Source organism: Chinchilla lanigera, unplaced genomic scaffold (assembly GCF_000276665.1).
Source record: "Chinchilla lanigera isolate Chin_1 unplaced genomic scaffold, ChiLan1.0 scaffold00094, whole genome shotgun sequence".
Classification (NCBI taxonomy): Eukaryota; Metazoa; Chordata; class Mammalia; order Rodentia; family Chinchillidae; genus Chinchilla; species Chinchilla lanigera.
In genome coordinates, this window is record NW_004955495.1 from 1,059,857 (window position 1) to 1,075,707 (window position 15,851).

The 15,851-nt window shown below is 41.8% G+C and overlaps 1 protein-coding gene across 2 annotated transcripts in view; it reads right to left on the minus strand.

Annotated features, from left to right (window-relative positions):
• Positions 1-1,230: 1,230 nt before the first annotated feature.
• Positions 1,231-15,851, minus strand: part of LOC102025923 (zinc finger protein 561-like) — a 34,845-nt gene continuing 20,224 nt past the window's right edge. The window contains exons 2-4 of one of the 2 annotated variants that reach the window (XM_013505081.1): positions 14,214-14,390; positions 7,550-7,692; positions 1,231-3,251 (exon numbers count right to left, since the gene is read on the minus strand). In XM_013505081.1, the coding sequence (XP_013360535.1) occupies positions 2,214-3,230 (1,017 nt within the window). In that variant the 5' untranslated portion in view covers positions 3,231-3,251; positions 7,550-7,692; positions 14,214-14,390 and the 3' untranslated portion in view covers positions 1,231-2,213. The remainder of the gene's footprint in view (positions 3,252-7,549; positions 7,693-14,213; positions 14,391-15,851) is intronic. The other variant, XM_013505080.1, reaches the window with a different exon arrangement.

The following is a 15,851-nucleotide window of genomic DNA, read 5'->3' on the forward strand; positions in this document are numbered from 1 at the left end:
TCTGGTTTTTTGAGACAGGGTCTCACTGTATAGTTTAGGCTGGCCTTGAACTCCTGCCAGTACTCCTGTCTCAGCCTCCCAAGTGCTGAGATTACAGGTATGTATTACTACGGCAGGCCTGGAAATTTTTAAGTGCATGCTAAGAACACTAAGAGCTATTCTGATGATTTACATTTGGGAGTGAAAAACATGTTATCAGAAAATGGAGAAGAGCCAGGTTTGGTACCAAATGCCTGTAATTCCAGGTATCCAGGACACGAAGGCACAAAGACTCCAAGTGGGAGGCCAGAGCTGGGCAATTTAGCAAGATCCTATTTCAAAAAGTAAAAAAAGCTGAACATACTGGTATGTGCATATAATAACAGCATTTTTGGAGGCGCAGGTTGAAGATTAAGTCCAACCTGGACAACTTAAGAGAATCAGTGAGACCCTGTCTCAAAAAAAAGGGGCAGGGTTGGGGATACATATAGCTTAGTGAGAAGGCCCTGGGTTCAGTCCCCAGTACTGAAAACATAAAACAGTAAGGGCTGGGGCTGGGGCTTAGTGCTAGTACTTGCCTAGCATGGGTTCAATCCCAAGCATTGAAGGAAAAAGAAAGGAAAGGCAGATGGAAGCGGGGAAAGGAATTAAAGGAGGACATGGTGGAGCATGCCTATAATCCCAGCACTTGGGAGGCTGAGGCAGAAGGATTGCCACAAGTTCAAGGCCAGCCCGAATTATATAGTGAGTTCAAGGTCAGCCTGAACGACATAGCAAAACCGTCTCAAAATAAAAAAAAAAAAAAACTTAAAAAGGCAATCCTTGATATGTAATGGTAAAGACATCGGCAGAATTCTTGCAATTTGCATTCTTGCAATTTGTGACAGGTACAGCTGGGGAGTAATGAAATGGGAAATTCATCTAAGATCATAATTCATCTGTTGAAGGAGCAGCTTGGTTCCTCCGTACAAGTTTCACTAAAATGCAAAAAGGGAGTACTAAATCCAACAAGGAACTGTTAACCAAAAGGGACCAGAACTTGGAAATTTGGAAATTTCTCAGCTTATGCATATTGCAAAAACTGAGAAAGCGTGAATTGAAGAGAATATTAAGAGTGTGACTAAAAAGCCCCTTGATAAAGAGATCATGGGTCTGGGGATTTAGCTCAACGGCAAAAGCGCTTGCCTGGCAAGTGCAAGGTCGTGAGTTCGGTTCCCGGTACCGGAGAAAAACCAAAAAAAAAAAAAAGAGATCATGATTAGGACCCACGGGTAGGATATCAGCAATCTCAACAGAAGAGAAGAATAGACTGAATTACACTAACAGAGGCATTGCCACTTAGATCTAAAATAGACCTAAGTGGGCAAGACAGGATGGACTTATTAAGATTTTATAAGGAAACAACAATTGGCTACAAAGTTAGACTATGCATTAAAAGTACAGAGGGCTTCTTGGCATGCTCAACACGATCAATGGGGTCAGGGGAGACTCCTGGAGGAGTGTCTGGCAACAGTCCACTTGGGTCCTGTGCTTAGCTTATCAACTTAGCTTCCGGTAAATTTTCACATGAATAGCTACATTGGCGGCCACTAACCAACAACAGCTAGGACGAAATCTGTGCATTTATCTTATGCAGACATGTTCAACCTGTGGCCCACAGGCTTGTTGTTATTCACTTTACTATTATAATACTTTAAAATAAAGGAACTTTGTTATATACATTATTATATGTGGCCCAAGACAGTACCTCTTTAGTGTGGCCCAGGCAATCCAAAAAGTTAAACTCCCATGCAGAGCATTCATGGATGCTACCATCACTTGGAATCCAAGCACCACGATGAGGCCTACCTACAGTATTGACCTCACCTATGACCACAAGTGCTCAGACTCAGTTTTGTAGAAACAAGTTCCAGAGAGGAGGCTAAGAATTTAGTTCGGTGGTAGAGTGACTGCCTGTCATGTGTATGTGACACAGAGATTAAACCCCAGCACTACAAAAGGAAGGAAAAAACCCAGACATTCCCACAAGAGGGGATCTAGGCCGGGGGTATAGCTCAGCAACGTAGCACCTGCCTGGCAGGCACAAGGTCCTGAGTTCCATTCCACAACTACCCTCTAAAAAGGAGGGAATCTATATATCGTATGTCATAGAATCAGGGAGGCATCTCTGCCAGTGGGAACCACTATAACTCAAAGCAGATAAGACTAACCAATGATCTTTGGTGCCACTGTTACTATTTAAGGGTGGCCACAGAGGAGCTAAGGGTAACACTGATACCCTCACATTTATAGGCCTTCTCCCCATGGTGAACACTTGCATGTTTGCTTAAGCGTGAGGAAACAGCAAACGCTTTCCCACATTCCTTACAGATGTAAGGTTTCTCTCCAGTGTGCGTTCGCATGTGAATGTTAAGGGATGTGGAGTATACAAACGCCTTCCCACAGATATTGCACACAAAGGGCTTTTCCCCACTGTGAATTTTCATATGTTTAGTACGGTGGGAGGCAGTAATGAAGGTTTTCCCACAATGAATACACTCAAAAGGCTTCTCGCCTGTGTGTGTTCTCACATGGTGAATAAGGCCTGAGGTCCTAGTGAAGGCTTTCCCACACTGCTTACACTGAAAGGGCTTCTCTCCACTGTGAATGCGTACGTGGGTGGCAAGGCCTGAGTACTGAGTGAAGGCTTTCCCACAGTCCTTACATTCATAGGGCTTGACTCCAGTGTGTGTCCTGGTGTGTTCATTAAGCTGAGTGGATCTCGAGAAGGCTTTCCCACATTCCTTACACACAAAGGGCTTCTCTCCACTGTGAACTCCTCGTAAGTGTTCAGTCAGGCCTGACCACCTCAGGAAGGCTTTCCCACATTCCACACATTTGTACGACTTTATTCCAGTGTGAATTTTCCTGTGATCGTTAAGGTATGTGTTACTTGTAAAGCACTTCCCACACTCTTTACACTGGAAGGGCTTTTCTCCAGTATGAACTTCCATATGAGCAGAAAGTTGAGTAAAAGTAGCAAAACATTTCCCACATTCCTTACATTTTTGGGATTTCTCTCCAGAAGAAATTGTTACATATTGACTTAGGTGTGAGGAAAAGGCAAATGCTCTCCAACACTCCTCACATTCACAGAGTGTTGCTTCAGTGTGGGTTTCCATGGGATTAGTAAGGCATGGAAAATACTGGAAGCTCTTTTCATATTCCTCCAATTTGTAGGGGTTTTCTCCATTGAAAACTTGAAGATCCATAGCAAGGCTACACCTCCGGCCCTAGGAAAACATGAATTTTAAAAACATTATAAACCAATCCATTTGCATTTGGCTCATCAACATTTTTCACGATACTAATAGGGACTGATAACATCTGTCACTCCATTGCGTTGTGGAGATGTTCAAGATGAGTACAATAGATTGACTTGGTCCCTGAAGGCAAACATTCATAAAGGTGACAACTAGGAAGAGATCTATTAGGGATATGATGAGGGTTTGGAACATAGCCCATAACCAGGCACTGACACCCAGGAATACAGATCAGACACTTAAGAATTTAAGATACACTTTTGAATATTGATTATGTTGTGACATATTTTTACCTCTTGGTCTAGTCCTCAAAGAATGCTGACAGCAGCACTTAATCAAGAGCATATCTGTTAGCTACTCCATTTGAACTACAGACCCCTTGCTGTATAATAGATCATGTTTTGTACAGACTTTAAGCAAGACCCCAAAATGCCAGTGAAAGGTGCCACTTAGCAAATAGATGACTTTCTCTGACAAAGGATGCTGGACTGGTGCCAATGCTGGCAGCACCAATATCCATGGCACATCCTATTGATATGAATCAAGTACAGTTGTATACATGTTAACAGCATAACCTGACATAGTTTCAGTTATTCATGATTAACTAGTGTTTGAAAAAAGAACTGAAGAGGGCTGGGGGCTGTAGCTTAGTGGTAGAGCGCTTCCTCCAGATTGCACAAAGTCCTGGCTTCACATTAACAGGACCACAAATAAAAAGTAAACATAGGACAATAAAATAACTTGAGCGAGACTATATTTACACAGCTTTTATTACAGTGTATTGTTATGATTGTTTAAATTGTATTATTACTATTAATGTCTATTGTGCTTAATTTATAAATTTATCACAGGTAGGTATATACAGAAAAAAACAGTATGCATAGAGTTCTATACTGTCAGCAGTTTCACCATTCACTGGCAGCCTTAGAAAGTATCCTTGTGGATGAGGGATGGACTACTATATTGTCTATTTTGCCCAGAGACCTTCAGAGGGAGAGAAGTACCAAATGAAAGGATCATGAGAATGCCCAGTGTGACCACTGCATATTGGGGCATCACTTCATTAGAGAAAACCTGAGCAAAGCCAGCAAAGAAAAATATGTAAGGGCTAGTGCTAGTGATCTGGGTTCCCAATGGAACCTAAAGGTTTAATAAATGGGAAAACATTAATAAAGGGAAAACGTACTTTCAGAATATGCTACTGCTGGGGATGTAGCTCAGTGACAGAGTTCTTGACTGACAGGATGTGGTACTGAGTTGAAATACGGGGAAACAGTGATGGTAGTGGGCAGTGTCTGACCATGCCAGGTTGTGGGTAGTACCACACTTGAGAGGGTAGTAGGAGGCTTCAGGCAGTGGGTGCTCATCTGCAGAAGTTTAGGAGTTGAATGATACGTAGATATTTCCTAGAGAAAGCCTTAATTTTGATTACTTTTAGTAATGTGTACCAGATTTCTCTAAGGATGGAAGTATAGGGATGTACATTTTGGCAGACAGTAAAAAATGTACCTGAGTCACAAGCTGAGCAGCTTGGAAAAAATAGCAGAATATGTAGTCTCAGCTACTCAGAAGACTGAGGCAGCTGGGTGGGGTGGTGCATGCCTATAATTACAGCATTCAGGAGGCTGAGGCACTAGGATCATTGTGAGTTTGAGGCCAGCCTGGGCTACACAGTGAGTTCAAAGCCAGCATGAAATTGCAGTGAGACCTGTCTCAATAAAAAATTTTAAGAAGAAAGCTGAAGCAATAGGAGCACTTTGAAGCCAGCTTGGGCTATTCAGTAAGACCCTAGCTCAAGGAAAAAAAAAAAAGGCTACGGATGTAGTTCAGAGCTGGGTCTGATCCCAGCACTATACACATATACATGCACTATACACATATACAAAGGAATTGTGATACAGCTCCATGGAAAATCACCTTCCTAATGAGTATGAGGCACTGGTTTAATACTCAGTACTGCAAGAGGAAAACAAAACACAAAAATAAAGTATGTTCTGTATGCAATCTGGGCCTTCTAAGAGGCAGTCTGTGGGCACTGCAAGAATATAGGTTTCAGTGAAAGGGGCACAGTTGTCTTCAGCAAAGGACACCTCCTCTCTAACTATGGGGTCTTCAGTTAGGACAGCATCACATCCAGCCGTAAGATCCTATGCAAGATTAATCTCATGTGGAATGTGGGACTGGTTTAACCTTTCCAAGCAGATCCCCACTAACACTGAAGTGAGTCTTCAGATTACAAATGAATGAAAATTGCAGCACAGTATTACTAAGACCAATATGCAACAAAGTGTGCAGCTGTACCTGACAGGAATTTTTGGTTTTGGTGGAAGGTTAGGTTCCAGTGGGTCTCAAACTAGATGAATATCTGCCTGTGCTGTGGAATAATCTATGGCTTAACAAGTGTCAAGGAAGAATGTGTCTTCTCTAGCTCCAGCCCTTATGTGAAGTGGGTAAAATGGAAAATTTATCAAAACAGGTTAAAGAGCCAAGCATGGTTGTACATGCTTGAAATCTCAGCACTCCAGGAAGCTGAAGCAGCATGATTGCCAGTCAAATGCATCCTGGACAACTTAGTGACTTACTGATACCCTGTCTCAGAAAAGGGGGAGGGGGGCATCAGCATATAGCTCAGCGGCACAGCACCTGCCTGTCAAATGCAAGGATCTGAGTTCAATTCTTGGTACAAAAAAAAAAGATCTGGTGATATAGCTCAGTGTGAAGTTCCTGGGTTCTGACCTAAACATCATAAAAACAAAAACAAACAATACTGGGACAAGATAATGTATTTAGGAGTTTATTTATTGTACTGGAAATTGAAAGTTATTTGAGATCCTCAGGATTGTCAGTTTCTGTGACCTGTCAGACACTGGAAGATCTACTGAATGCCTCTTGCAAGGGGCATATATTGAATAAAATCTTCACAGTTAAAAAAGCACACCTGAGTTACTATAAGAAATGTGTGAAATTCTGAAGGGAAGAGAGCGTATTCTTTTAAGAACTTTATGTGGTGGCGGTAATGTGTGTAGAACACGTGTAGGGTTTTTTATTTCAGTGCTGGGCATTGCATCAAGAGCCTTCACATGCTGGGCAAACTCTACCACAGAGCTACAGCCTCACCCTGCAGGTGCAGTTTTGATTCCTATTTTGTGTACCCCACGATATCATAGACGTTTTGGTTGATTTTGACCTTTTTTTACCTCAAGAAGAAAATCTTTAGCCACTGCTCACTAGTTTATAGTATGGGTGAAAATGGGACAACCTGTTGTCCACAGCATCCAATGTTAAAGATGTCCATCTGTCTCAAGTTTGGCCAAGTGTGTTGCTTCCTGCATCCTGCTCTTTATTAGGTCCATCCTGACTAAAGATATGAAAAACATTAGCTGTGAGGAAACTCCATCCCCTGTATGATGGTTAGTGGTGATGTCTGACAGTCCACAAACTCCCACTGTCTTTCACACAGTCAATCCCAAGAATCTCTTTAGATACCCACAGGGTCTAGGAGAGGAGTGACCTCACATACCCTGATGTGTCAATAGACAGAGGACAGGAAAAGTCACTGCTGCAGGTAGAATATATCAGAGGGCCCACATTGGGTTCCATACTGTGTTAGGACTTAGGACTGCCTTGGTACCTATGTCAAGCTTGTGGGGCATCCATGATCCACAGTAAAGTGGGCAGCTGGGTATGGATGGTCTCAGGCTCAGCATCTGTCAGGGCATGTTTCCTGCACAGCCCACTAGGTGGCCTGCCAATTGTTCTTTTAATGATGTATGGCAGAAGGCTGAGAGGAGCAATTTTTCCCTCCTGTGGTAGTGGAGATTGAATCCAGGGGTTGAACCTTTCCACTGAGCTACATCCTCAACCCTTTTTTCATTTTTCATTTTGAGACAAAGTTGCCCTAAATTGGTAAGTTACACAGGCTGGCTCCTGCCTCAGCATCCCAAAGTGCTAGAGTTACAGGCATTCATCATCATCCCCAGCACAGAGAGGCAATTTTTTCCATCAGACACCTGGGATAAATGAGGACTATCTGAGAGGTCCACAAACTCCAGGAGGCATAAGAACAGATTACCAAAGCCTCTACAGTGAAGAATCATCTAAAAACACTAAAACGAGTGGCTATCCATTTCAACTGGTAAGTAAAACCTGTACATTAAAGATGTATTCCTACCAGAACTAAAGGACTAAAAGATGTTGGACTTATGTATCAGTAATAAGTATGCCATATGAATGCTATGGAAGAGGATTTTATCAATGTCACATCATACCTGTAGTCCTGGAGAAAAATGAATACAATTAAGATGTTTTCTGCATAGACTGTGTGATGGAAAATTGCAGAGGCACCCCACAGGTAGCCTGGAAAAACTGTAGTGTGTCCCTGTTGAGGTGGAAGCACACGGCAGCTGAGAGGCTGTTAAAACAGGCACAGAAAGGAACATGTTAGCCAATATATAAGTGCAAAATATTCACTAGTCGTTGACTGAACAGAACCACAAATTTTCATATTATTAGGTACTGGGGGGCTGGGGATTTAGCTCAGCGGCAAAGCGCCTGCCTGGCAAGCGCAAGGTCGTGAGTTCGGTTCTCGGTACCGGAGAAAAACCAAAAAAAAAAAAAAAAAGTACTGGGCACAGGGGTCTTTTTATCAGAGCTACAGCTTTAAGGTTATGGTAACACACTGAAAGGTGCTATTTATGTATTATCTATCTGATCTATCAATCTATCAAGTCTACCTATATTATTATCAGATTTAACAGAAGTCAACACTGGGAGGAGGGGGGATAATCACACTTTATGTATTACTTTTTAGAGTTCAATTTTAGTCCCTGAAAACCCCATTTTAATTTATATTGAGCCATACTTACTATTTTAATGAGAATACATGGGATTCCCTATGTCAAATCAATTATAAAAATAAAAAATTTAATGTTAATTTACTATCTGTTATATCAAAACATCTATACTCAGTATAGAATATTTTAGGGCAATGGGTATTTGCCATTTTTTAATTTTTTTAGGGCAAGAGAATATTTTGCACCAGTGGGAAATTTAGACAACTAAACATTTATTCAGAGGCATATCCAGCTGGGTGTGGTGGGACACACCTGTAATCCAAGCTCTTGGGAGGCTGAGGCAGGAGGGTCACTGTGAGTTTGAGGCCAGCCTGGGTTATATAGTGAGTTCAAAGTCAGTCTGAACTACAGAGTGAGACCCTGTCTCAAAAAACCAAAAAAAAAGCATATCCAATTTCATCCATTTCATTAGTAACTGTTTTAAGATTATAAAAGGCATAATGTTTAAATTTGGTGAGATATCTAGGTATAATTTCAGTTGTTACAAAAGTCCATAAATTTCTGTCCAATTGGTACCTACAGTAATTAAAGTTGTTAGGTCCTATGTCACACGTTTATATTGTTATATCAAAATTAACTACAAATTTTAGATTTTGAAATAATCAAATTAGAAAACTTTTTGTTGTTTACATATAATGAAAATTTATTACATTACTTACCTTAAGATATAGATATATATACAGATTCTACTTCATTAAATTATATTTCATCCTCTTGAATCTAGAAGTTTATAAAACAGTAACTGACATATGACTACCATTATGCACATGACCTGGCATTTCCTCGGTATACAGAGTTTAAATTTCCTTCATTTTATCCCTTGGTATTGAGGAACAGGTTCTTTGCTCTTTTTCCATTTTTTTCTTTCCTTTTTGTTTCACATGTTTAGGTACCTAAGTCCTAGGCCTCTACTGTCTCTCCCTGAGTAATAAGAAAAGATGTAGGCTTGAGAGGCTCAGGCAAGAAAATCAAAGTTTGAGACCAACCTCAACTATACAACACAACCCAACTCAGAAAACTGGAGAAAGAGAATGGCAAGAAGTTTAGCAACAGAAGACTTGTATAGCATGTCCAAGGCCCTGAATTCCATATCCTGAACCCCACCCCATCTCCTCAAAAAAAGATGGAGGAAGGGGAAAGGGCCAGGTGACTCATAGCAACCTCTCCTTGTCATGACTCTTTGTCTTCAGGATAGCTACTCAGTACTCTCACTACCTTTTAAAATTATCTTATCCAAATCTTTTTAAATACTTTCCACCTCTAGGCAAAAGTATTTTTCTTCTTTGTTCAAATATCTGACTAACAAGATCCTGAAAATACAGAACAGTCCCCTGCTGTAGAGTCCATAGCAACTTCAGGGTGCTGGCGTCCACATCCCGGACAGCACCGGGATTCTGGATGTGTATCTGCCTCGCTGTTACTTAGGTATATAGGAGCTACTTGTTATACCCAAGCTGTATGCTTCCACGGACACCAGCATCCAACAACTCAGAAAATGCTTCACCTGCATTTATGGCACTCACACACCACTGACTCTAGTCAAGGAAGCCCTTTCGCTGCGCAGTCACCTCAATCAGAGCAGGTCCCTGCAACCAGCTTGACTGATCAGATACCTGTCATGTACAAGTAGCTCATCAAAATGAAAGATGAAAAACCTTACTGAAAATTCAGTTACCTGCCAATGGGGACATAATCCTCTGAAAGGAAGGAATCTGTCTCAGAAAAAGATGGCTATGAATCAGAGAGCTCTATAGTACTACTCCCCACAACCAGAACATACAGCTCCAAGAACAGATAAGCTAACATTGAAATGGATCTGGTGACAACTTTGCTTCTGATTTCAGTAACTAAGAGCTGCAGGTTTGAAGATCTCTGTCTCTAATGTGGACTCTTTCAGCTAGAGGCCACAATTATGTTCCCAATACAGTGGAAAGTCAGACTGCTTGTTATGGTTTGTTGCCTGTTATGGCTTGTATCTAGATGCCCCCTAAAAGCCTCAGGTAGTCATAAGTGGGGCTTTTTGGAAGTGGCTGGAACTAGGGTGTGTGCTGCTGGGATTAAGGATGTGATTCTGGGATTAAGATTGCCCTACCATGGGTGTGAGTGCTACCTCCCCTAAGGTAGCCTGGATGGAATATAAGGGACAGAAAGAGGGCTGCTGCCATTGCTTGCTCTTCACTGCTTTGCTGTGGACTGTTTCTCCTCTATAGTGCCCCTCTGCCAAGCCACCCTGCCTTGGAACCAGCCAACTATAGACTGAAATCTCTACAAACTGTGAGCTAAGCAAACCTTTCCTTTAACTTTGGGTGTTCGGTATTTTGTCTCAAGAAAAATAATTAAGACATTACCTAAACATTTTGGGCCCCCAATACCATTAAATTAAGATGGGTTAAGGGGATGTTAATCTACTGGCAAGAGTGACAGATCACAACTACCAAAGGCAAATTGGAGTACTACTATAAAACAGAGACAAGGAGAACCAAGTGGAGGAGCCACCTCGTAACACTCAAGCTATATGGTAAAGAGTAGAAGAAAATTACAACTGAAAAAGAACAGGCAATGAAGGACTTACAATGAAGGAATTGGAAGTGAATATTTGAGTCACTCAACCAGGTAAAGAACCCACAGCAGCTAAGGGTGGGGCTGAGGTAAAGGAATTATGAAATTGGTCATGGATGAAGTAAACCCTGCATATAAGCCACACCCTCAAAGTCTATTACAGAAACAAAAATTGTGGTAGTAGTGCCTGTTTTTTCACTTTGAGTATTACATGCATTATGCAAATGTGTATATAAACTATTCATTTGCTTCTCTCACCTCCCCAGTTCCATTTCATATACAAGTCAGGGATAAATTTACAAATCAAGTCTGTAGCTAAAAGGATATCCATTGGGAATGGGATTATATCTAAGTAAAAGTTAACATGGCCTGTGATGGGGTAATGTCTTCCTTTTCACTTAAGAGAAGGGTGAGAACTGCTTCCCTTGAATCTTGCTAGGTAGAAATACAGGGCTGTTTAATTATTACAGGGAATTCACATCTGGGTAGAAGAGTGCATGTGGGTGATGAGCAGCTAAAGTGTAACTATGCCACTTATCAGTTTGTTCAGTCAGACTGACCTTCACGATCTGCTATGGAATAAAGGGCTGGATTCTTCACGTATCTATCTTTAACATAAAACACTTTCAGCTCTGTCAGGTGCAAGAGCACTGGATGGACAACTGGTAAGTAATGTGGGGTCAGGAGGACATCTTGCATTAACAGGTCCATCCCATCTGCTCAGAATGCACAGCTCCTAGGTGATCTCAAAGGCCTGACCCACTGTCCCCTCCCCTGACCATCCCAGCACACACTGAACATTCAAAGGACTTCCATTAGGAGAGGCGTCCTCTGCACACAGAGCAACAAACTTGATGGCTTCTTTCTCTCTCCTTTACAACAGACACTGCATTCTACAGTGCAGGCTGCACCTGCACACAACTTCCTCAGCTGTCGCCCATGATAAGACTGTGCCCTGAGGATTTTACCATTGAAATACTGTGTAGAACTTTCCTACCTTACCTTATTCACTCTCTTACCTTGGAGTTGTCCCATATATTACATTCACATAACTTGAAATACTCATTAAGTTATGATACCAACAACCACATTATATAAAAACATCAAATGTACAATATACTGCATTATATTTAGCCAGATCCTTGCTGTTTCTGTTGCTTCCCTTTCATTCCTAATATTCCAAGTTTGTGCTAGTAAAACTTCTTGTCCAAGACCATTACTCATAATTATTTATTTATTTTTCATAATTTATTTAAAGCAGGGCCGGGGATATAACTCAGTGGCACAAGTGCCTACCTGGCAAGCACAAGGTCCTGAATTCGAGTCCCGGTACCAAAAAAAAAATTATTTAAAGCAGATCTCTAGGCAAAGATTCTTAGTACCACATACTCTGATAAAGCGTTCCATTTTTTGAGATAGGGTCTCACTCTGCTGTTGAAGCTGGCCTTGAACTTGCAATGATACTTGTGCCTCAGGGATTACAGGTGTGCACCAGCATACCTGGCTCAATCCTTGCATTTTGTCTTTTTCATTTTTTGGCAGTACTGGGAACTGAACACAGGGCCTCTTTGCTGAGCTATAGCCCTGGTACTTCTCTGCATTTTTTATTTTGTGGCAGAAACTCAAGTTACCAACTTTTCCATGCCAGGCTCAAATATGTGATCCTCTTGCCTTTGCCTCCCAGTGTGCTGATTACAGATATTACCACCACAACCACTTTTATTTTATATCTGTGTGTGTGTGTGTGTGTGTGTGTGTGTGTGTGTGTGTAGTGCAGGGGACTGAACCCAGGGCCTTACGCACACTAGGCAAGCACTGACACTGAGCTAGATCCCCAGGCAGGTGGATACCTGTTTAAAGAGAATCCAGGCCTCCATGAGGTGGAGATACTCTTTTTGCTGGCTAATGAGTCTTCCACTAGGAAGTCTTCCATGTGGGAAGAACTGCAGGCTGCCTCTAAGAGCTGTGGCAGGCATCCAGCTACAGCAAGCAAGTCCTATAGCTCCATGGAAACGCATTTTTCCAGTTACAGGCTGAGCAGAAAGATAGTCTCTTCCTAGTTAAGTGTCTCAGAAAAGCCAAATGAGAATTCAGCCCAACAAATGCCTTGATTGCAGTCTGGTGAGACACTGCAGAGCGCCTATGTAAGCTGGATTCTGCACTGATGAGAGTATGCAATAACAAGTGTATGTTGTTGCATTGGGAGAGTAACTCAGTGACAGGAAGCGTGCTTAACATGCACAACAAGGCCCTGGGTTCAATCCCCAGCTCTTTTTTGGCTGGGGAGGGTTGAGACTGGGTCTCTCTATATAATCCAGGCTGGCCTTGAACTTGTAGTGATCCTCTTGCCTCAACCTCCCAAATGCTGGGTTTAAGGTTTGCACTGCCACACCTGGTTCTCAACACTTCAGAGAGAGAAAGAAAAGAAAAGAAAAGAAGAGAGAGAAAGAGAGAGGGAAAGAATGGAAGGAAGGAGGGAAGGAAGGAAAGCAAGCAAGCAAGCAAGAAAGAAAGAAATGTTGTTTTAAGCTTATTTTTTGTTTTTTGCGTTGGTTTTTTTTTTTTTTTTTTTTGAGACAGGCTCTTGCTATGTATTTAGGCTGGTCTTGATTTCATTATGTAGCCCAGGTTACCTTTGAACTCACAACAATCCTCCTGCCTCAGCCTCCTGAGAAGTGGGATTACAGGCATATTCCCACTTATCCAGCTAAAGTTACTTTAATTTGTTAGAAAATAACAGATAACAAGTCGGCCCTTCCCAAGTCTGGCCTTGGGAAGGGCCAGGCTTTCTTCTGTGTCTGGTTTCATTCACTTAAAATTATGTTAATGAAATCACCTGCAGCATTTTATCTACTTCTGACTAATACCTTCTTACTGTCGAGTATTCCAATGATATGAATATAACACAATTGACTTTTTTTTTCTTAGATCTACATTTGAGGGCTTTTTAAAATTTATAATTTTTATTAGTACATGTTTACTAATGACTACATAATCATATAACACATCTTAATTCTTTTAACTTTCCCCTTCTCTCCTTCCTTCCTATCTCTGAGTGTTTTATTTCTTTTTTGTTGCTTTTGTTTTTTTAAATTCAATTTAATTTTTTTTTTTGGTACTGGGAATCAAACCTAGGGCTTTGTACTTGCCAGTCAGGCACTGTGCCACTAAGCTACATCCCTGGTGCTTTTTTTTTGGTTTTTTTTTTTTTAGACAATGTCTAGCTGTGTAGCCCAGACTAATCTTGAATTCATTATGTATCCCAGAATGGCCCTGAACTCACTTTGTAGCCCAGACTGGCCTTCAATTATCAACCCTCACAGCTCAGCCTCCCAAGTGCTGGATTACAGATATGCACCTCCGTACTTGGCATCCCATAATAATGACCAAAGTCTTGGCAACCACAACAGAGCTACAAAACGCAACCATTATAAGCCGCCTTCCCTGTCATTGTTTCTGAACTTCATGTAACACTGTAATTAGTGGGTTCCATTTAAGTTGGAAATAGATTCAACTCTACATTTCAGAAGGTTCCCTTGGCCTCAGAATACAATGCAGAACATGTCATTCCTCTGATGTTAATCCCCTCTCCAGCCTGCTTCTCATCATTCTCTCCCTCAGTGCTCGGCTTCAGCCAATTCTCTTTCCACAGTTCAAGAAATACACTAAAGTCCTAGTTGGGTGTGGTGGCCAACGCCTGTAATACAAGCACACAGGAGGTTGAGTCAGGAGGATCATGACTTCCAGTCCACCCTGGGCTAAATAACAAGTTCAAGGCTAGCCTGAACTGCACACAACATTGACTGAACAACAAAGAAACACACTTAGGTCCCAAATGCTCTGGGATTTTGCTCAGAAGTCACCTTTAGCTGAAATGTTCTCACCTAATCTGCTCCTACCCACCCTAGCTCACCAACCTGACTAATCAAATCCTACACTTGTTCTCTGTTTAAATCCTTCTCAGTATGTCCCAGTCTCTCCCTCTTACTAATGCATTCTTATTTTGTGCATATGGCATTAGTAATTAAGCCCATCCATGGTCCCTGGCATGCTAGGCAAAGACTCCACAGTTGAGCTACATTCTAAGCTCATTTTACTTTATACATAGTCTTGCTAAAGGGCCCTGCATGGGCTTGAATTTGCAATCTCCGGGCCTCAGCCTCCAGAGGAGCTGGTACTACAGTTGTAGCACCTACTTCATTTTTATTACTGCATTCTTAAGCCTACAAAACAAATTTACTGGTATTTACTTAAAAATCTGTCTCATGCCAGGAGGTATGGTGGCACATGCCTGTAATCCGAGCACTCCGGAAGCGGAGGCAGGAGGATCCCTGCAAGATCAAGGCCAGCCTGGCCTACACAGTGAGTTCAAGGACAGCCTGAACCATATAAGGAGACTATCTCAAAACAACAATAACAAAACCCAAAATAAAGTTTTAAAAAAATCTGTCTTGTAAGTCCCATGGTGGGAGTATTACGTCTATTTGTTGTTTTGTTTTGCTTTTGTGGTGGGATAGAGTCTACAGAGCTCTGCCTATGCCAGGAAAGTGCTCTACCTTTGAGCTACACCCGCTGCCCGCTACACTGTACATCTATTTGCATGATCATTGATCTCCTAAGTCTAGCAGAGAGCCTAGCAGTAACACTAAATTTTAAGGAATAAATGGTTGTCTGTAGATTGTCTAGAAAACAAATATTTGCCGTAAAAATATTACAGTATAGCACGGCACAAGTACAAGCAACACACAATTAGTAAAAAAACAAAGCAAACAAAAAAAACGATTTATAATAACTATCCATCCTTAGTGCAAAATAAATGAAAACAAAAAATTTTTATTCCTTTGGAGACACGGTCTATGTAGTTCAAGCTGGCCTCGAACTCGCAGGCATCGTCCTGCTTTAGCCTTCGAGTGCTGCGGTTACAGGCGTGCAGCACCACGGCCGGCGTTTACGTGAGCGTACGCGTGTCCGCGCGTGTATGACTGGGATGGAACCCAGTAATACCTTAGCACTAAACTACATCCCCACCCTCTAAAAATGTTACAACAGGCTCTCGTTCAGTGGCTAAACTGCCCGGACAGCGTTAGAGTTTTGACACTTATCCAGTATCTCGCTGAGATTCCAGCGTGAAGCTGGGAAACAACGGGCGCGCCCCCAG